This window comes from Onychostoma macrolepis, chromosome 08 (genome assembly GCF_012432095.1).
Source record: "Onychostoma macrolepis isolate SWU-2019 chromosome 08, ASM1243209v1, whole genome shotgun sequence".
Taxonomy (NCBI): Eukaryota; Metazoa; Chordata; class Actinopteri; order Cypriniformes; family Cyprinidae; genus Onychostoma; species Onychostoma macrolepis.
The window spans coordinates 21,273,469-21,296,192 of NC_081162.1; the positions used below are offsets into that span (position 1 = coordinate 21,273,469).

At 36.5% G+C, this 22,724-nt stretch overlaps 1 protein-coding gene across 10 annotated transcripts in view; it reads right to left on the minus strand.

The window, feature by feature from the left end:
- The window catches only part of LOC131545740 (probable voltage-dependent R-type calcium channel subunit alpha-1E), an 84,945-nt gene that overhangs the window by 56,412 nt on the left and 5,809 nt on the right, over window positions 1–22,724 (minus strand). For all 10 annotated transcript variants that reach the window (XM_058784830.1, XM_058784839.1, XM_058784837.1 and 7 more), the window contains 2 exons: window positions 18,853–18,958; window positions 18,070–18,209 (listed from right to left, as the gene is read on the minus strand). In XM_058784830.1, the coding sequence (XP_058640813.1) occupies window positions 18,070–18,209; window positions 18,853–18,958 (246 nt within the window). The remainder of the gene's footprint in view (window positions 1–18,069; window positions 18,210–18,852; window positions 18,959–22,724) is intronic.

Here is a 22,724-nt window from a genome sequence, read left to right on the forward strand (position 1 = left end):
CTAATTGTCAAACACGCAGGGAGAAACAGACAAAGAGAGAGAGTGACAGAGAAAGCAAAAGACAGAAAGAGGCAGAGCAGACATCTGAAACCGTAATAAATTACAAACGAGTGCTAATGACGCACGGTCAGAGTGTGTTTTAACTCTTGACCTGAAATGCTTGATTTATTTTGCCAGCAGAATAATACTATTGTGAGTCCTTTTTAGAGTGCATTGAAAATAAAGATGCACCTGATATCATAATTTTGAGTTTATTTGTTTTTGTTACAGCAGAAGTACTAGACATACATATTAGATTAGAAAGAATCACCTTCAAATATTGTCTTGGACGAAGGGAACCCCTGAGCTAACCGATAATTAAATCTGTTGTTGTTCATTCATTCATTCATGTATACATTTAATTATATAGTATTTATATGTTGCAGTCCTAGATTTCAGTTGCTAATAAGCAGGGTCTGAAGATGTACTTCCTGTTTGATCATTACAACAGTAAATGATCTGATCCACCATCACACTAGTGTTGGTAAAGGGTGTGAAAAATCCCTGCTTTTGAAATTAAGTGTAAGGACACAATGCTAAAAAATACTTACTGTATAGTGTTACAAAAGCTGTTATATCTGCACATTGTTGGATGTATCCTAGACTTTGTTGCTTTGCACCTTTATATCAAACTATTTTTGTAATGAATAAATATTTGCTTCTGAATGGTAAACTGTTCCATCTGACCATGTTACTGTGCCAAACAGTACTTAACCTGGGCATCACAAACTATCTCACGGTGTAATATAAATCTGTTTATAAAATGTATTTATAAAAATTATGCAATTTTTGTTTTAATTAAATTATGTATACATTTTTTATTTATTTTTATTGATTGTATAGTTATGTAATAAATTTAAATATTTAATTTCATTTAAATGTTTTAAATAACTGTAAGATTTTTGAGGGGCTTCCCTGGCCCCAGCCACTGACTTAGTGAGATATGTGCTAAATGGCACAGAGAGCCTGCATCAGTGATGTGACTTTCCATAGTAAATAGCACATCCATTGAAAACAAATGAGGCCACTGATCAAGCTAAAGTGGGAAAAGTGCAGGACTTAAATTGCCAAAAAGGGAAAACACACTATATTAACAATAAAACACTTCATAAACATATGGTTTCATGCACCCAGGTTATCATGTATTTTGTCTTTGCCTGGGCAGTTCAGAGCAGCTACATTACATTTTAATGACATATTTTTATCTATAAATGTCATATATATAGTATTTTGTAAAATAGTTTGTCATAACAACAAAGCGTATCACTGTTAACTGCAAATATCTCATAGATTTCAAAGACCTCCCTCTGAGAGGAACCAAAAATAATTTAGATTTTTATTTCTTTCAGATTAATTATAAATTAATGTGTGCTTTACCCCAGATATTGATATTTACAGTGATGCCCACCCATCCTTCGTTTGGATTATGATGCCATTCCCCCCCACTGGAAAATGTGAATCAGTTTTCTCATCATTTGAGGTTCAAACGTTTCCTTCACCGTCACTGGAGCTTCACACAGCAGCAGAGGAAATTCAACCTCCATCTGGTTATAAGACACACCCCCTGCTTTCACCATAGCAACCCCAAGACCAATCAGCACTGCCCCTGATGGTCTTTACTGTTGATTACAGTGAATATCATTTAAAACGTTGGTGTGATCATATAATTGTTACTATAATTAGAATCTAGCTGTATTATGAATGGTTTCATAAATGCATTTTTACTACAGAAATTCTAGATTCCTGATTGGTTGGCATGTTCCAAGGGTGTTAATTACATTTTTATATTTGCACAGCTATGCAGTAGTAGTTCCAGGTTTGTTGACCGCATTACTGTTCCACAGGAGCTCACTTTACCAAACAGAGAGAGAAAATGATTAGACAGACACAGAGTGTCCCAGCCAGTTATTACCCATCCTGTCAGTGTGCCAAGCCAGTGAAGGAGAAATTACAGGCCCCAGAACAGGTCTTCGTCCTGAAGGAACTTGTTTACCCGAATGACTTAAAATAGAGTAGAGATTAGCTTGAAGAAAAGAAAGTTCTTCTTCCATTTTATCTGCTAATTCCTTCATTTAGTTCTCTATTTGTAACATCTCTGTTTTTCAATATCATTTAGAATCAATTTCCAGAGCTCATTAGTTTTACAAAAAAAATAATACAATACGTGGTTTAATGAAAAACATAGTAGCATTATTTAAAATATAAACATGCATTTCCTACAATGAAATAGTGCTACCTATCACACATGGACTTTAGGGACTTTTTTTTACTGATTCATTGACAGGTACAGTAACTGTCCAAATGAACTGATACACTAAAATGAATCAGACTTCCCAATGGTGTGCTGCAACACAATGATCTCAGTCTGCTTTTTAAAAGGCCTCAACAGACTATCAGTTCAGCTTGTGGCCATAGACGAACAAGTCCCTGGCTGAGCAGATCATGTTATCTTTTTGACTGTCTGTGGTGAACAGATGGGAGTCTTTGCAGCAAGAATATACCAGGAGGTTGTGGTCAAGTCAGAAGAGACCACCCACTGGTCTCAACAAACACTTATATTACTGGAAACAGCACTTTCAATACTCCCAAAGGGCATATTCACACAATGCTGTGTTTCGTAGCTCTTGGAGACTTACTGTTATTACCTGCTCTTTATCATTTTACTGCTAAGGTGTAGGACAGTGAGCAAAAGAGAAAGGAGAAAGAAAAAGAAAGGGTGGAATTGACAGTTCAATAAACTATAGTGTATAATGTTCTACTGTGTCATTAAAGTTATTTCTTCACTTAATATCACACGATCACTGTCACTGTCGTACTGTATGCTGTCTGCCCCATCAAGACGACTTGGCCACATATATTGCCTTTTTTATGTAATGCCATCTATAAGCAAAATGGTATGAAAGCAATCAAGTCAAATTTGCATATGTGAACCACTACTGATGATACAAAATTTGCTGCATATTTATAATAAATCTTAAAAAAAAAAAAAAAGGGGTCAATATATAGTGTATATACACTAGCAAAAGTTTTTTTACGTTTTTGAAAAAAGTATCTTATGTTCACCAAGGCTGCATTTATTTGATCAAAATACAATAAAAACAATAATATTGTGAAAAAATATTATTACAGTTTAAAAGAACCTTTCCATTTTAATATTTTTTAAAATGTAATTTCAGTGTTTCCCAAAGGATTTTGTGAGACTCGTGGCAGCAGGTGGCAGCACATATAAATTACCATATTTATGACATCATTGCGTCGGGTTTGCATTCAGACAAGTTTTGGCACTTCAGGTCTTTTCTACTGTCTAAACTGTTACATACTTTAAACTGAATGCCCAATAAAGCTGTTCTAATTTACATATTTTCTGTTGTCATACATAAAACAAGTATACATAGTGACTAAACATGACCCATTAATACTACTTGTTAAGTAGTAAGGAGTAGTAAGGAGTTACTCTCACTATACTCCTTAAATCCTGATTTATAATCGTGATATCGTCTGATAAAATCAACATACCTCTACACTAAAGAGCAGCTGTATGCGGTGGTTTTGGCTATATTACTTTTTTGTCTCATGCAATGCACTGCCTGTGTCTGAATAACAAACTATGAACATATTAACACACAAACTATATTCATATTTATAAGCCCAAACAGTTAGTAAGCGACAGGTGCTTTGAAATGCTGTTTTGTACTCATTTATTGATGAGTCTGCTGCAGTACGGCCAACTGAATACACTGCTTCTCTGCCGCTCACTGCACAGAAAAGACGCAGAGAGAGGGGATACTGCGCCAGGAAAGTCAGACCTCGTGCTTGCAGGGCAGTACTGGCGAAATCTTCCAACTAAAGGATAGCTAAGGTTTATCCAAATAATATCTAAATATAGTGCTGAAGCCGTGCTCTTGTGTGTGTGTGAGACGTAGGAGCTGATGTCAGGGGGTGGTGGATATTTGTGGCGGTCAATGTGAATACTGTAGCGGGCCATGATACCATGAAACCATGATACATTTGTTCAGGGTTCTTTGATTAAGTAAAAAGACTCATTTATGTGAAATATAAATCTTTTGTAATACAATAAATGCCTTTATTGTCATTTTTTATCTATTAAATGTCTACGATTTTTTTTTTTTTTTACAAAATATTACTAATATTAAATCAATATTACTGAAAATTCGTTATAGGAACATTTTATACACAAACGTAACAGTACTAGCCTACGTGCTTTTTCAGACAACAGTGCTGACACAAGCCTATTAAAATATCACTGACCAACTTCAACTACATCTCTCCAAAGCACACATTACACCAACACACTCTCCAAACACTTGACCATGTGATCATCATCCAGCAAATTGATCATGAAGAGATGTCAAACTGTCAAGTTTGCTTTGCTTTGAAAAGACAGTGAGCTTGTGAAATCAATTCAAAAACATTCATTCTTTTTTAGGAAATAAAAAGGTGTCCAACATCTTAATTTTCCCATAGACTCACAGTGTGGATTTGTAAAGGTTTTGCAAGTGATTTGCTTTTCTTACATTTCTTCAATAAAAGAGGTGCAGTACTAATTTTGCAAGTACATTTTTGTCAAAAAGCAAATCTGGATCCATTTCCCTAAAGTGACATCTTACTACACAAGCTAACCAACCCAATTAAGCTCATTTAATAAACCCTCTATTTGGAGGTTTCTAACAACAAATTTCCAACCTTAACCCTGTTCAGGTCATTGCTGTCTAAAAGCTATTTACTGTATATTGATGGCACCGATACCCACATGGGCAGCGCGCCAACATGTAGCATTGTTGCGCTCCGGCGTCTTGAGTTAAGTCGTGGACCCTTCCCGAACCCCGCCCCCTCACACTCCCACTTCACTTCCTGTCAACTTACTATCCTATCCAAAATAAAGGCATAAAAACGCCAAAAATAAATCTTACATTATATAGGGGTAAACGTACCTATTAAGCTCACCAAAATCTACAATGAGACATTTGCACAAGATATTGGTTTCAGTGCAAGAAGTTATGTTAAAATAAAATGTTAATCTCTCACACAAAAATATTTAATTTTACTTTAAATGACAAAAGCATTTCAATTAAGATGTACATCATTAAATGCAAAAAGTCTGGCTGTGCTTAATGGGTAAATTTTTGTACCCTTTAAGCACACCCCTGTTCCCATTAAGCTCACATCATGTTTTATTAAAAATTCTTGTTTATTTTAAACAACCTTTTTAAAGAATAATTGAAAAATGCTTTATTTGAAGGTACAAAGTCAATCCCAAAAAAACAGAACACTAAAATCAAGCAACAAGGCATTCAGTTTGATCAGTTATATAGAGAAGTGCCATTTAAGCACACTGCAACATCTAGACTAGTCCATGTTCAGGTAAATAACACAAATTCAAAAATCTAATAACAAAACAAACCAATAAAACATTTAATTCATGGGGATGAACACACACACTAGCATCATTATGAAGCCTCTTATTAAATGGATGTCAACTTGTCTCTTAAGGCTGGAATACACTACATGATTTTTGGCCCGATTTTCCAGCAATTTACGGTCGGGAGAAGTTGACACTAGTTGCCAAAGGTCAGAGCCAGTCTGCAGATTTGAGTGGAATGATTCCATAGAAAACCACGTAGTGTATGATGATCACAGACTCAGATTTTTTTAGCTTCAGACTTTGACAGATTAATCAGGTTTCTGTTGGCTCCTTCTTTGAATGGACGACAAGCCTCTTTCATCTTTGGGCATAAACTATAGTTATGTCTAGATTTTGTCATCTTAAAGATGTGAAAATAAGTTATTAACCATTTTATAAAGATTAACTTAAGTGACAACCATCAGTTAATATTTAAAATGTGTTTATGAAGTATTTTTAGACGTTCAATGTGGAAGAGATTAAAGGGAGCACACTGAGCTTAATTGGAGCAGCGAAAATATTTTAATAAATTTCATGTAATATTTATTAAAATAACAAGATTTTGCTAAATAAATAATCAAGGTCATGGATTAACAACTATTATTAACAATATCTATGAAATTGTACTTTTTTTTATTGATGAAAGTCTGAACATTAATCTCTTATAAAAAAAATAATACATAAGACTATGTACTAAAACATGTACATTTAAAGGGCTCCTCTTATGGTGAAAGTTTTCAGACAGCTTTCAAAATGGCCACCAGACAGTGTGAACATATTACATTACGTATATTACATTTTGATAATGGTGGCTTGATTTGCCCAAATTTTTCTGAAAAAGAAAACATTTCGGAGTAGGGCTGAATGATTATTCGGCTATTATTCGATGCCACCTTATTGGGACAATATTGGGATTATTTGGATTATTCGATGCCACCTTATTGGGACAATAAAGCCCTCCCTACACCTAGCCGATACTTTATTTTCAACTTTTTTATTATTTCCTTAATTTTTATTGAAAATAAACGCCTTTCCGATGCAATATGAGATTTGAAAAGGGAGAAAAAAAAGTTCGGCAAAAGGCGGGTTCAAACTCGGGTCGATTGCGTCAAAAAGCACATGCCTTACCATCTACCATTTTGTAGTGTTGACTATCCCGGTCACACGTTGGTGGGCGGAGTTAGTGTAAATAGCCTTTGCCAACAAGGCAGGCTATTTGTACTTAGTGTAAATAGACACTCTGAAAAAAAACCGTGTGCAATGACCTACACTTCAGAGATTGAACATTGTGTTTTTGTATATTTATGTTTACAAGGTGAAACAGCTACTGTTGTTTCAACAATGATTTCATTCATTTAAACGCTGGTTAAATTTATAATTAATTCAACAATACATTCATTCCTATAGCAACTATAATGCTAGTAAACAGCAGAGAATCGGCAGTCTGCAGCTGACACACCCACCTTAACAATTTCCATATATTGCTTATCCTGCCTGAAAAGACCCTGATCTTTACAGATAACTTCCGAAGTAACAATTAATTTACATACTTTTATCCTAAAAAATAATTCTGTGCCACCGATATGCTGAAAATTGGGTGATATCATGTCAGGTCATTGATGAGGCTGTCAGTCATTGATGCCCTCTGTCGGTAGTAGTAGTAGTAGTACATTCTGCTGAACAATATTAATGTATTTCTGCTGCAATGTCTTCAAGTTAAACCGACTTTTATTTTGACGGGTTGCCGTGAATACCTTTATATTTCTGTGTGAATATGATATGACGCTAGTTTTACTCAAATGAAACGGTAAAACGCTCATGAAGTGACTCTCAGAGCAGTTCTGGAGATGTTGTTTGTGTGTTTATGTCGTCATTGAGATGGCAGATGCTGAAATCACAGCGAGCGTCAGTGTGTGTGTGGTAAAGGAAAACGTGCGTCTCTGCCATTCATTCATACAGAGATATGATCGCGTAATATAAGTTAATGCTCATCAAATGGCGTAAATCAGTGAAAATGAATAGAAATGATGATTCTGTGTAAAGAAACATCAAGTAAACATGTATAAAAACCCTGGCAAAGCTATTATTATCAGCGCATGTGAGCAGAGCATAGCGGGGAGCAGATCATTGAACGAGTTTTACTAGCGTTGCCCAGTACAGCTGTACTTCAGCATGTCACAGCACAGTAACACTACTGCAAACAGGAACAAGTATGCTACATAGAAATTTCCTGTCGGTGCGTTATTTGAGCGGTAACAGCAGAATGCACATTGATACAGCGGAATATTGAATGGAGCGTTACGCGGTGCAGTGATGAGAGTGAAACCTGAACACTGCTGGGCTGAAAATGGACTAAACGATTCTTCGAGGCACATAATTTGCCTCAATGATTTTTTTGTATGTAAGTTACTCGAGGAATCATTCCAGCCCTAGATCAGTGTCTATAATATATAATGGAATTTGGAATTGGAATGGAATTTGGGGGGAAAAATTTCAAGCAAAGCCAAAGAAGAAGCGTTGCACGTCTCCGAGCAAAACATAGCAGTGTTTTGTGAATGAATGAATCTTCCTTTTTGTGACCCCTTTAATTCTGATCAGATCATGCAGTAGAGTACAGTATATCAACATACTATAGGATCCTGGAGCACCATATGGAACCAATACATCAAAAGAAAGCTGCAGGGTGTGAGGTCTTTTGCTCAGACCCCCCACCTTGTCCATATACGTCAATCAAGCTGACAGCTGATTGGTCCAGAGCATTTGAATGACAACTGGATGCCTGCAGTCTTTAAAGATCAACCATCTATACACCAGTTGTGGCAAAATTATTGAGACAAGACATGCAGTAGAGAGGATTTTTAGAGTAATGCATATATCAGGCAAAGAGCTTGCTTAGAAAAAGCAGCTGTATAATAGAAGTTAGACTGGTCACTCTCTGATTGCAATTGCAAAACTGTTTCAAAACATACAACTGCAATATATTTCCACATATTTTAATTTCATGGCAAATGTGATGCACTAAGCAGACAATCTAATGGTCACAACTCAACACTCCCAAGTCCATCCAGAGCATTTATGGGAAGTAAATGCAACAAATGGGTCATAAATTGTCAAATTTGTAGAACCATAGGAATGTTAACATATGACCAAATTTTCCACATTTTCTGAAAATTAACCCGCCCAATTGAAGACAATGCAAAATATGCCGATATAATGTGGTTAGGTAATCATACTGGTGGTCATTTACATCTAGAAGTGCTAAAGGTACAAAAACAGGCTGTCAGGGTGTTTTTAAGGTTCAGAAATGTAATGAAATATTGTTATTAAACATACTTTTTTTAAATTATAAGTGTAAAACATAAAATTGTCAAAAGTGTATGATAACATGGAAAATAAAAATTCTTTTTATAGTAACAACAGTTCAGGGTTCAGGGTGACATGGAGTTTCACACTGTTCCTGTTCACTGGAGCATCTGCGTCTCATAGTCAAGACTCAAGCCTGCTGTTCTTACATCAGCAGCTGAGGTAATGATAGAGTGTGTGAACGCATTATCCAGAAGAAGCTGTATTGTGCTAGTCACGTGGCTCAGTAAAGGAACTGCTAGCAGACAGGCACTATAATTAACACACAAAACGTGTGCACATGAAACACACACGCTTAGCTTACATGCATGTTCTCATAGGTGGTCACATAAATGCAAGAATTGGATTAATGCATCCTAAATCCTAATGCATTAAAAATAGCATGCTATAGGTCCCCGGATTGCAAAGCAAACATATCAATAACTGATAAGCTTGCTTAATTTAACATGCCTTAAATATTACCATTTTAATAATCATGGTAACAACACTGCCATGCTGTCTCACTACATATTCAAAAGTATGTACCTTCCCATCACCAGTTAAGTACATACTTTTAGTGTGTCGCAGAAATATGGGAAAAAGCATGCAACCCATATTTCTCTCCAAGTGCAAACTAGTGTTGTCTACTAGTCCAGTAGATGTTGTCTTCTATATGCTCCTCATTATGAATATATCAGCTGGGTTTCTTCCAGCAAGCCTGTGACAGGTGAGCTGTGGTAAAACTAAGGCAAGCTCTTTTTCCCTGCTCTCGCGTCACCCAGCTCCCTCTATTACAGCATTGTCCCTGCGAGCCTAAAGCTTCTTAAAAATAGCATGGGCGTAAAGCCCTGCTAGAACAATGGGGGCCGTGCATGGATGACAGCTGTCTGTCCTGTCAGAGCGTGGACACCTTCCGTGGTGCGACAGGCTCCCGGCAGACGAGTTCATAACTCCTGTCAGGAGGGAGAGCTCCTATATGATTCTGCCTGTTCACCAAAAGTAGAAATTATTGCAGGCCCACGCCACAGTTTCTTTATAGCAAACAACCGCGGGGAGATGGGGAGCGCAGATTTAAACTGATCAATCAATTAATCAACAGCTGTTTATGATAATTAGGCTACCGCTGGGCTTATGTGAAGCAGGCCAGGCACACAATCTCATTAGGATGTGTGTTTACATTTGTTACCTGTCACCAAGCATGATAACCTAGCATTAATTGGAGCTTAGTGTGTTTTTCCGACACTGTGATTCTGCTTTTCTAATCTAATTATAACAGGTGGATATGAATGTTGAACATAGGGTAAACAGTACAATGACGTTGGGAACGTTGATGAAATACAGAAAAGCATGCTGATGCTAGTCAATAGTCAAAATATCAGTTAAAAAAACAAGAGGGTTTTATTTAGTACTGGCCTGAATGTTTACAGTTCGTAACAATTTGCAGATTCTGCAATTCAAAATACAAAGCGAATTTTAAATTGCAGTCAATAGTGAACCAGATGGTGTACTTACAATGTCTAGCCAGCAGGGCCATGCTAACCAGCCAAGTTTTGACCATTTGAGTTAAAATGGCATATAACAGCACCTAGCAGCAAGTATGTGTCAGACCTATGTCCCTATGTCTTGTGGTTCCCTCCCTCTTGTGCCCATATTTGGTTAGTTCCTGTTCCTGTCCCCGTTTAGGTTATGAGTTTATTAGTCCCCAGCCATGTGGTTTTAATTATCTAGTTTAGTCCATTTAGTCCCCTTTCTTAAGCCCTGTGTTGCCCTGTCTTTGGCGTCCGGTCTTGATTGTCATTCCGTGTTTCCTACGTGTTCAGTGTTTGGATCAATAAAGATTGTGTGTTTGAAGAATTCCTTGTCTTCTCGCTTCCCTGGCTCCAACGTATCGTGACAGTATGGCGAGAAATTATTTACAATTTGAATCTTCCAGCAAGTCAAATTCACACAACATGGTCTCTGCCTACTACTGTCTAAGTGTTATATTTTTTTTACAAGCTTAGTCCAAATACATTTAATTTTTCTGAATGATGTCTTGGTCAGTGGTTCTAGATGAACAACATTTTTTAATGTTATTCACATAAAAGAGCTCATTCAGCAAGTCACTGTAGATAAACTACTTCAAAATAACTGTTATGAATACATTTACCATTGATCAGTGAATCTTCACAGGCAAAATCCAATCTAGCTTACTGGCAAGACTTTTATAGAGGTTAATTCAAAATGAATGATCTAAATATGCATTTTTTGCCTCTTTAAAAGCTCAGAGTTACAATTTTGCAACACTTGAAAATAGGCCTACAAATTCCACCTCTTAAAATTAATGGCTCCCTAAAAACATGTTTAATAGGGAAAAACAATACAACCAATATCAACACTTGAACATGTGAGAGTTAAATATGTTTTAAAGTAAAAATGACTGTTTTTAGTACTGCTGTTTGCTTTTGCACTAGAGGAATTCATAATTTTCATCATCCAAAGAAATCATGTTTACTGTCACACACGCACGTTTTCATAAAATTGGCAGCACAGACCGATGTTGGTGGATCTGAAGGATGCTTATCAGGTTCTCTGAGAGAGCTCTATGTGTTTGGCAGAGCCGGAGAGACACAGATAGAGCGTGTGAGGGGAGTACACCATGCCACATGCCCACAGCTTAAAGAGGGGGCGGGTGACTAGTAGACACCAGTGCTTATTAAAGCCATTAGGGATGAGGTCCTCTCATTCCCCAAGATTCTGGGTGCTGGATGTTGACTTGCAACCAGACCCAAAATTGCAAAGACACCATTTGCATTTAAATGACTGGAGTACTGAGCCAGCCGATAATAGGCTTTAAGGAAGGACTGGCAACCCATTTATCCACCTACTCACAGCGACTATACAATCAGACTTCTGCACCATGCCACCATACTGCGCTAATCTGTACTTCCTGTACACAACGCTGCTAAGACACAGTCAAGAGCAGAGGAATGATAACTAGCACAAAAACACGCCCGCATACACTGATAACTGTGAATGAAGCGACACTGGAAAGAACACAAGAACACATGAATTTAGTGTCAACAAATGCTTCAACACAATGCTGAGTGCTTGGACGAACCAGGCAATATGTGCTTAAGAAAAAACTAAAAACTGAACCTATTTACTTTAAGACACATTCCAGTTCTTATGGTAGATGATTCATCAGTCCATGTTATTTCAAATAAAAATAAAGTTTGCCTTCATAAACTGAAATGCTTTTGTTTTTGCTTTATGTTTTCACAAATCAATCAGTTCTCAATTAATAAATATAATGTCCTGAAACAGTAGGACAAAAGGCATTGTGCATTTGTAGTCAATTATTTGGCATGCCATTGTTGAAAGCTTTTACAACAGTAAATTGTTTATTTAATAATGACTTAAAATTAGTAAATTGAAAATAATAACTGCAATTACCTTCCATTTTGAATGCAGTTTTTATGTAGTAACAATGATGGCATATATTTGGTGAGCTTTCCACCCTCTTCCTCTCTCTCTCTCTCTCTCTCTCTCTATCATTCATTTTCTGTTCTTTCTCCTTGTTCTCTGTGCACATGACTTCATTAAAATCTAATGAGTGACTATGACTCATCTGATACCACCAGATCTTATAATCTTCACTCAACTCCTAATGAGGGTGCAAGGCTTTGATGAAATACTGCCTCACCATTTCATCTAGACAGAGGAACATAGTGCAAGTAAAAGGAACAGAGAAAACTTGTGCAGATCTGACTGCCTACATTTCATCTAAACATCTGCAAAATACTACTGAATTCACACTAGGGCTGGGACGAAACGCTAATCTGCCGATTCAATACTATCCTGATACTTGTGTGCCGATTCAATATATATTGCGATAATTGAGTTTTGGCAATTATATAACTATTGCGATTCGATATTACAATTTATTGTGATTTTTGTTTGCTTATTAAAGACTATACAATGGAAAATACTTGATCATGTGGTGGTTTCTGCCTTTTCTATGAAGAATCACTCTTGAAGTCTTGGGGTTTTGATGCCAGAAGAGAGACTTCATTATCATCAGAGACAATAAGGCCGAGAAGACACTGCAGTGAATTTCTATCGAATCTGTGTCCCTACAGCCTATTTATACAGTTTTTCTCTAGGCGTGTTCAATACATTTCATACATTGCCATGTTACCTTTTTCTGTGTCTCCAGCCTGCTTTTAGAAAGTAGACTGGGGGCCTCAACTTATGTTAAGGGAGATGAGGAGGCCTGATCATATATTTTGTTTAATGTCTAGATAGAGTGTGCAGCTTCACCATATACTGTAGTTTTGAAATGTCTGCACATTCCATTCTCATACAGGCCTCTACACACAGGCAGAGACATGAGAATAACTTGATACATAAATGGCTTATATTTACATTGATTATACTTGATTATTTCATATTTTGATTAATAAAACTCTTCGTCAATCATACCCTTAAAGAGACTGTATATGATGAGTCATATAAACAAAAACAATGCATCACATCTTTCTGAACTTTTATTTCAGGAGCATACACATACACAGTGTATATTTAAAGTACCTTGAACCATGAAACTTTCAAGTACCAAAACCCTGAACTTGCACATGAATATACAGTAATAGTCAAATGTTCAACAAAATGAAAAAATACTTTCTGAAATAAAATAAAGTGCTATGTTACTTTGCATTCCGTTTTAGTCATGTTTAGTCATGTTTTCACAGCAGTGTGTAAAATCCAAAGTGTTTTCACACTTGTGATTCAAAACGTGACAGTGCAGAAAGAATTTTTAAAAAGAATTCTCCCACCCCTACTTCACACCTTTGTTCCATCAGAAAAATTATGTACTATAGGAATAATCCAGCTACAGCGAGCAACACCTTGCACACAGGTCAAGTGTAGTAACATGATACTCAAAGTTCAATCAAATTGAACTCTGACCTCATCAACCAAAGATTACCAGATAATCAGGAAGATCATTATGTGGGTACTGCCAGCACACAAATCTAACCAGGATGCCAGAGACTGACCCTGTGCACATACAGAAACATCAGTTTGTACAACACAACGACCAAAACATTAAGAAATGAATCATTATCATATACACATTACACAACAGATATCCTACAGAAATTAATAAATAGTACAATCTCTTTTTACATGTTGTACCACTATTTAGCAATACTGCTATTGAATCTCATTTTAGCTTGTTGTCTGAATGTGATGAGAAAAAAAACCCAAAGACAGTAACTAGGCAAAATGTCTTTCTATTGCATTGTCTGCACTAGCTGCTAACAAAACATGCTGTATGACCATATAACCCAGTTAATGAACAAATGACTTTTATTTCGTGAACGAATCCAAAAAACTCACCATCTCAGAGTTTATCGGTCTGAATCAGTCTAATGAATGAATGAAAAAAGTATAATTTGTTTAGCATATACACTAATAAAGTTTTTAGACAGATTTTTTTTTTAATGTAATACTTTTATTCAGTTAAATTGGTGAAGAGATAGTAAAATCTTTGGCATTTAAAAAAAAAAAAATTATATTCTTTAAATAGAAAGAATCCTGAAAAATATATACTACATTTTCCACAAAAATATTAAGCAGCAAAAAAGGTTTATCAACACTGATAACAGCAAGAAAATCTTTTTCTTGTATAAAGCAACAAATCAGATATCATATTAGAATGATTTCAGAAAGATCATGTGACACTGAAGACTGGAGTAATGGCTGCTTTACCATTACAGGAATAAATCCACTTTAAAACATATATAACATTTTTATATTCAAAACTTTTAAATAGTATAGACCAATTTCCTGTTAGTAAACATTGTGACGTTTTTCTGTAGGCGGAGCTTCGGTGGTGGCAGAAGGATCCCCCTGACCGCTTCACTAACGCTAGCTATGAAGTCTGTTAGCTTGTTTTTTTTAACAATAACTGAAGAAATTCCGATTTTACCTGCATATGTAAGGTCACTCACTGTACGGAACCACGTTATTTGAAAAAGTTAACTTAAACGGACGAAACCGGATTGGCCGACCTGTACTCACTCAAAGGATGGACGATTTGACAGGATTACCTCCGGTTGAGTGACTCACATCTAATGTGTATAGTAAAGACAAACTCACCGTGTCTATCTAGTCATGAAGATGTAAGATATATATTTCAATTTCAGCAGGCAACTATTTTTACAGCTACATTATTATTCCAGCCACAATTACTCATAACAATGTATATAACTTACAATTACACATGATTAAGCATTAGAGGTCGACCGATTCATCGGTTTTGGCGATTAATCGGCACCGATAGTTGATTGCCACAGTTGATTGCTGTTGATTGCTGACAGTACGTGTTGTTTATTTTGACACGTGACACTGCACACGGGAAACTCCAGACTCGCATTTAAATACAGCCGACAGAAAAGCCTGCCGCGGAACAGAGCGCCATTCACATAGTTTTCTATTAAATTACATTATATTTGTCCCAAATCGTTGTGAATGTGCATAATGACTTCACCCTAGGCTATAAATTATGTATTGTGCATTTTTCAGCAAAACGTTTGTCTTTCTTTGGCTCTAATAAAGTCTGTATGCTTCATGTAGGGAGCTGTAATAGATCGCGCGTTCTCTTTCCGCTTGCTCTGTTTGTTTGTTTTTAAACACCGAACTTCAAACTCATTTATGCCACATTGTTCATTCTTGAAGCAAACTTATGTCCGTTTGGTTATTAAATAAATTGTTTTAGACCACCACTTGATTTGAACGCAAAGCGTCTGGTGTGTGTGTGTGTGTGTGTGTGTGTGTGATACCTCTGAGTTCTCCTAGACGCAGCGCTGCGATTTTACCCGGTGTGTGACAAACTTCTTTTTTTTTTTGATTAGATAATTATCAAGTGTTAAAAATAGAAGCAAATAAAGTGTGTGAGTACACATACAATATCCATATGTATGTAATTTTAATGTTACGGCCTTGTGTAGATATTTAAAGATGGCCATCTTTAAGCATGATTGTTGAAATTAAATGGTAACACTTAACAATAAGAGTCCATTCGTAGCATTAATGAAAACTGTAGAAGTATTGTTCCTTGTTAGAGTGTTTTCATTTCAACATTCACTATTAGCTACTAATAATTTTTTAAATTTTAAAGTTTCTTCTTTTAACATTAGCAAACTATGAAATAACTTTAATGATCAATATAGTAAATAATATTAATATTTTTATTCATTTACAAAGTATGGTTCAGTACTGTTGCTGATTTTTTTTTTTAAATAGTAACAACAAAAGACAATACTTTATAGAACCTTTTCTGATAAGAAGTGTGCGCTGCAAATGCGAGTATTTTTGATGATCGTTTCTGTCCAGTCTGCTCGTTTTATTGCGTTTAACCAGCAGCAGGTATGCGTTAAAATTTCATTTTCAATATTTAAAAATTCTGACTTTATTCTCGCAATTCCGAGATTATATCTCACAATTCTGATAAGAAAAATCAACTGGTCATTCTCTCTTTTGAGTTTATCCCACACTTCTGCCCCCCCCCTCAGAATGGACAAACTTGCTATTGTTGAGTTAAATCGTGTTATAAAGTCCGAAATACAAAATATAAAGTTGCATGAGAAAAAGTCTCAAAAAAGAATTGCGAGACAAAATAGGTAACGTTAAATGTAAAATGTTATAGATTTAAATAGTATTTCATGCTGTAACTGCAGGCCAAATATAATATATTCCCTATGAAGTGCATATGTGAATATTATGTAGGCCAACTGTTTAAATCAAATTAATGCTTTAAAAGTAGAGTAATCATAGCAGGTTTCATTCATTAGTCTGTCCCTTTAAACGTCTGCATTTAGCTTCAAATGGCATTTTTGACGACAGTATTCTATAAAAATGATTTGCATTCCGATTCTGACATCCAAAGGCACAACAGTACATTTTATCTCTTATTCTGTGGATTTTTCCCGTTTCACTCTGCTTGTTACCGTGTGTTTCTGCCACCACAATGCGCGCGTAGCTGCGAGTGACGTAACTGTGACGTCTACACGAAATTGGTCTATATTACTCCACAATATTACCACTATTTTCGCTTAAATAAATGGAGCCTTGATGACCATAAAAGATACTGATCCCAAACTTTTGTACAGTAGTGTAGGTACAGAATGACCAATTCGGAGCTGGGGGCAAAACCAGAATTGTGGAAACATGCTGAGGAAATTTAAGGGTTTTTAGACTCTCAGTCATCAAATTAATTATACTTCAACCAGTCTGAACCTTATGATTACAAGACCTCAGTGCTGTTGTGATGTCTCTAAAATGATTCTATCATGCTGCTGATGATTACTTCCCTTTATGATGTGTATAGCCAACTTTGTCCTGACTTACAGGCACAGAGGTGTATATACAAGGGTGTCTGTGTGTGTTGTTATTGCTGTGTGTGCATGTCAGGTGTCAGTATACATCCTACTGGCCCATGAGAAATTGGGGTTGAGAGGTTAAAGTCTTTCTCACATTTTCTTTCTCTCTTAATCCAGACAAAGATCCAGGGCTCATCAATAATGAAAGCGAGCTGGAATCATGTAAAATTCTCTAAGAAGCCCATCTCCCTTTGTACTTTAACACTATGACAGCGATTAATATTTCATATGTATCGTTACGTTGCACTGTGTATGTGTGTATCTGCTTTTTTCTTTCGTTCTCTTCTTTCTTTCTCTTTTAGATAGCTGGCCTCTCAGAAAAACATTACGGAACTGAGCAAAATGGCCACTGCCCTTCACCCAGGCTTCTAAATTGTGGTTTACTCTGCAAATGAAAGCTGCAGCAGCCTTTCCCTTGAGGAGAGCACTTCTTGACACTTTTGTTTTGACAGCGCTAAAGCAATATCTGTTCTTGGCAATAGAGTGTTTTCAAGGTGCTGTTCATTTTTCCACTCAGTCTGGTCTGAAAGTTAACACTCTCCCCAGATGATTCAATCAAGCAGAGTTTAATGAGGTAAAATGAGGCAAAAGTCCAGCAAATTTCAGCAAATTTCCTTTTGTTGTGCAACATCTTGCCAATGCAGAATGTTGCCCACAAGGAAACATTCTCCTTTTCAACAGTGCAAAATACAAGTAAACTATCAAAAGCTAACTCAAGCTAAAGACTAATTCTGATCTGCAAGCAAAGGTGGAATAAAACCATGCACAGAAATTCATAACCAGTGGTTTAAAATCAGCAAACCCAGTGTCATTCAGAAGATAGTAGCACTTGTCACTCACCCACTTAGGACAACAATGAAGTCCATGACGTTCCAGCCGTTCCTCAGGTACGAGCCCTTGTGGAATACAAATCCCAAAGCGATGATTTTTATTCCAGCTTCAAAGCAAAACATTCCTATAAAGTAGGGCTCCGTTTTTTCCTGAAAAAAAGAGAATGGATTGGGTGTAAGACAACTGAAGCCACCTATATAAAAGGGGGAAAAAAATAGAATTCAAACTTGCCCTAAAAAATGCCATCTAGGTAGGGTGCTCATCAGATTTTGAATGTTCTATTCAACAAATTAATTATTAAGATTTGATCATTATTAAGTTTTAATTGAGGTTTTACTTACTGAGGTAAGAGTGCCACTACCTGCCTCTGTTTAAACAAGCACTCCTTAGAAATATGTAACAGAAGTAAAACAGTAACGAAACACTCTTTGAATGGGAATAATTAGCTTGTTTTGAGTGATTCAATGGGGGAAACTAGTCTGAATAAAGTTGTCAAGAACAAAGAATATAAGGAAGAAAAGAATATAAGCGCACAAGAGAGAAGGGCCGTGCTACATTTAAAGAATAACTGTGGTGTCTAGATCGTGATCCAGAATAGGTTTTCTCATTACACAAATTGCTAGAAATGCATCTATAAGTAGATAACTAGGCCAAATTGATTCATTTATAATAAATGATTTGGATAAACAATGTTTCTTTCAAATGAAAAATCAGTTGAAAGAGGAGGTAAGGATAACAATGCGTCATGTGTAGTTTATATATGTATATTTAAGAGTGTAGCCATGTTCTCACAAGTCTCTTTGACATGGGTGTCTTATCCTCTCCAGGCAGGTGCTGCTCCAAGGCCAGGACAATGCAGTTGGCGATAATGGTGGCCAGGATCATATATTCAAACGGAGTTGAGGAGGAATGTTAAGGAAGAGTACATACTTAAGACTGATGTTTGGTCATTGAAATGCATATTAACTCAAGATCACACTCTGTTACTGTGCTCACTATGAAAAGTTAAACATCACATACTTGTGTATATAAAAACTTTTCACTTGTCATTACTTAAGGTCTTTGCACACTGAGTCCGAAATTCTCATTCGAAATTTTCGCACATTAAAAAATAAACACGACAACAATTTAATTGTTAAAATCCTAGTTCCTTGCTCAAGTCCTAATACTGTAGTACATTAATAAAACTGCCTATTTGATTTGTGAATTTGTTTAACTTACTCATTCAAAAAGAAACGACTTGAAAGAATGATTCACTCACAAATCTGACAAACTGAACCACTATGGATTGTCTGTTTTTATTTTTTTTTTAATCTACTTTATACTCACTATAGAAATTTCCAAACTATTAAAATAACTAATATTTCCAGGTTTTTCATGGTGGTGAGACCCCTAGAGCATGTTTCAGTGTGCATGTGTAAAAGATGTGTTTCTCCCACACAAACACACACAGCCAACAAGTGAATGAAGACCATTGCCTTGTCCTGTAAAATGAAAGAGAGCAGCAGTTCACAAGATGTTTTCAGGACCCCTGGTGGTTGTGAGTTCACAGTCAGCCACTGATTTGCATGTGTACAGAAAAATGTTGGATTTTGCTATGTAGGCACCTGCCAATTTCTGCCAGTGTGTGTGGGGACGAAAAACAGTAAATAAAAGAGCCCAAATCTGCTTAAGACAGAGAAGATAGAGGGAGTTCAGTACAAATAGAACAGGCAGCTAGAGGACAAACCTCTGGGGAAGTCTCTCTCTCTTCTGTGCCTTTCTTTCCTTCAGTTTGTGTTAATTAAATTAAGCCCAGACTTTGCTTAGTCCTTGTTCTAGTATCATAATAGCAATTTGTTGGCATTGGCATAAACAGTAAAATCAACATATGTTTTGGTAAATTAGACAGTATATGTTTAAGATATTTAAATAAAAGAATGTGATAAATACAAAGAGGAACATTTCAAAAGTAATAGTGTTCTAAAAAGGCTGTATAACCTCAAAATGAAAGTTGTGCACATGCTCTGCACGGGTTTAATACATTTAATACATTTTTTTTAATGCAAAAAGTGACTTTATTCCCTACAGTACGGCTCTTTAATCTAAAATAAATCTGACATCTCTATGCTAAAATTTGCTATGTTTTGGGATATAATTTTGCCATTTCTCACAGTATTTCTTTCAAAAACTTGTTGCTGGTAACTTAATACATGGATACATTATTTTAGCTTTTATAATAAGCAAAAGAGTGTGAGAGGAACATAGAGAGAAAGAGAGACTACAGCCATTGCAATCTGAGAAAGAGCAATAGAGAGACAGAGAGAGAGAGAGAGAGAGAGAGAGAACGGTATCCGTGGCAACAGGCTCTCTCCTGTCTGCCATAAGTCAGTACTCAGAGTTAATATGGTCTCTGAGCCATCAGTGTTCTCTACATGCTGCTGAATGCATTCGTACAATCAATACTGACTACACAAACATCCTTTCAATGTACCCAGCTCGACACATGATACTCAATATTTCTTCAAATCAGCTCTAAATAAGTTCAGGAAATTTGGCAATACTAAATAGTCCAACCACAGGATCACAGGTATCGCCATTACCTTCAGCGACTTTATCAGCAAATTCTCTCTTTTCCAAGCTCTCTCAGTCTATTTCTACATTTAGCTGCAATATATTTCAAATTAGCAGTGCAAGTAGTGGCAGTGGAATGTGATACAGTTCGAAGTGCTTTTCAATGAGCAAAAGAATGAATAGCATTTCAATCCAATGAAAGCTTGGAGTACGAGAGAGAGAGAAAGTGATTAGGAGATATATAGAGAATAAATGTGTGGAAAAATAGAGTTTCTATTTCTGCGTCATCATTCTGAGAAGCCCACAGTGAACTCTCACTGGCACTCTGACCATCAGTGTCACATGATCCTTCAGAAATCATTCTAATACGCTGATTTGGTGCTCAAGAAACATTTCACAAACTTTCTTTCTTTAAAATAATAAGCAAAATGCTAACTTTCTTTAGAATAATAAGACCAGAAAAGCAAACAGGATTCATTTGATTTGACTTTAAAACTCTCATTCATCAGGTGGTTTTCTGAACCTGATTAAGGCAAATGAAGAGATCCTTAACACCTCCCACCACATCCTCTGTTTCTCCCTCTCCTGTTCACTGGAGGGAGGCCTAGGGCCGATTGACAGGATCAATTATTGAGTAAGCATGGGCACGGTGGGGTACTTCCTCCCTCAGCCACACAGTGGGGATCAGAGGGGCGAACAGCTGCGGCTTCCCCACTGGCCGAGCAGCAAAGCACCCCACTCGCTTCATTAAGCCCCTGTCCTTCCCGCAGATGCCATCGACCCACCACAACTGACCTGTCCACCTGACCTCGTGGCCCAACCGGCCCACTTCAGGAATCGAGATGCCAAATAATGACATCACCTGTGGATGATCTCCTTCCCATGTGCGTCACTAACAGAGGCAACAACATGTGCTTCCACCCCTCCGCGACATTCACTGCCTACACACCCACACCCTAACAAACATGTTCTTCCCTAATGACTCCATCTGTAAGTTTTCCAATTTACCAAATGACTGCATTTCTCTCCAGACACATCTCTGTCCCTTCTTCCAGCACTCCATCAGCTTGAGCTCAAATCACACGTCGAGCAGCACTTCAAACAAAGCCTTCCTAAATTACTGCTCTCACACACAGGTTGTCGATGCTGCACCACACAGGGCTCGTGAACATGCTGTTTTGCAAACCGGTGTGACCTTTGGTTATGCCACAGGCTATGTGTGTGCATGTTCATGTGTACACATGAGGAGATGTGTGTCTTTTTCCACAAATTTTGCTATCTACAAATACAATTAAAAATTTAATTTTAAAAATTACATTTAATTTATTAAATGTAAAAATTCAGATTAAAAATAATTTTTCCTAATTATAGTCCATATAGCAAAAGAACATTTTGTTATTCGTTTTTATTCCTGCATGTGCAACACCGCTCAATTTTATCTCATTGGTCCAAAATCTCCTCATAACTGTACATAAAACATTAAATATCTTCTGACTGGTTATTAACGTCACCTTCTGCAGTATCTTTGCTTTCGGTGTGAACAGACAAATCACTTGTTGATGGAAACTTGCTGTGTCGCACCAGGTTAAGACACACTGGTTGCTAAATAAATAAATTAATTAATTAAAAATCTATTATAAATTCACTAATGATATAACACAAATCCATGTTGACAAGCTTAAGCTTCAATAATCCTTTTGAAAAGCCAATGATTTCAGATATATTTCAAGAGTCTACAATTAAAACTTACTGCTCTGATAAAATCCCATGATGTATCACATTAGTAAATCTAAAAAAGGAAAGTTCATTAATAGAAAGAAACAAGATTAGCAAAATTGGGCAGCGTCTTATACTATCACATGCAAATGCTGACTGTTCCTCCAATACAAATGAACACTGTGTGGGTGACATGCATGCATCTAAATTGGAGCAAGATGGGCTTTTTTATAGTGTGTTTGACTCATGGAGATTCAACTTTATTTTTGTCAAAAATAATGTTTTTTTGTTTTTTTCTCTCTCAGAGAAACAAACACCAAGTAATAGCTTCAATGTAACCTTGTGGAAACGATAACAACATAAACACTAGCATCCTGATGACATCTTGACTGATG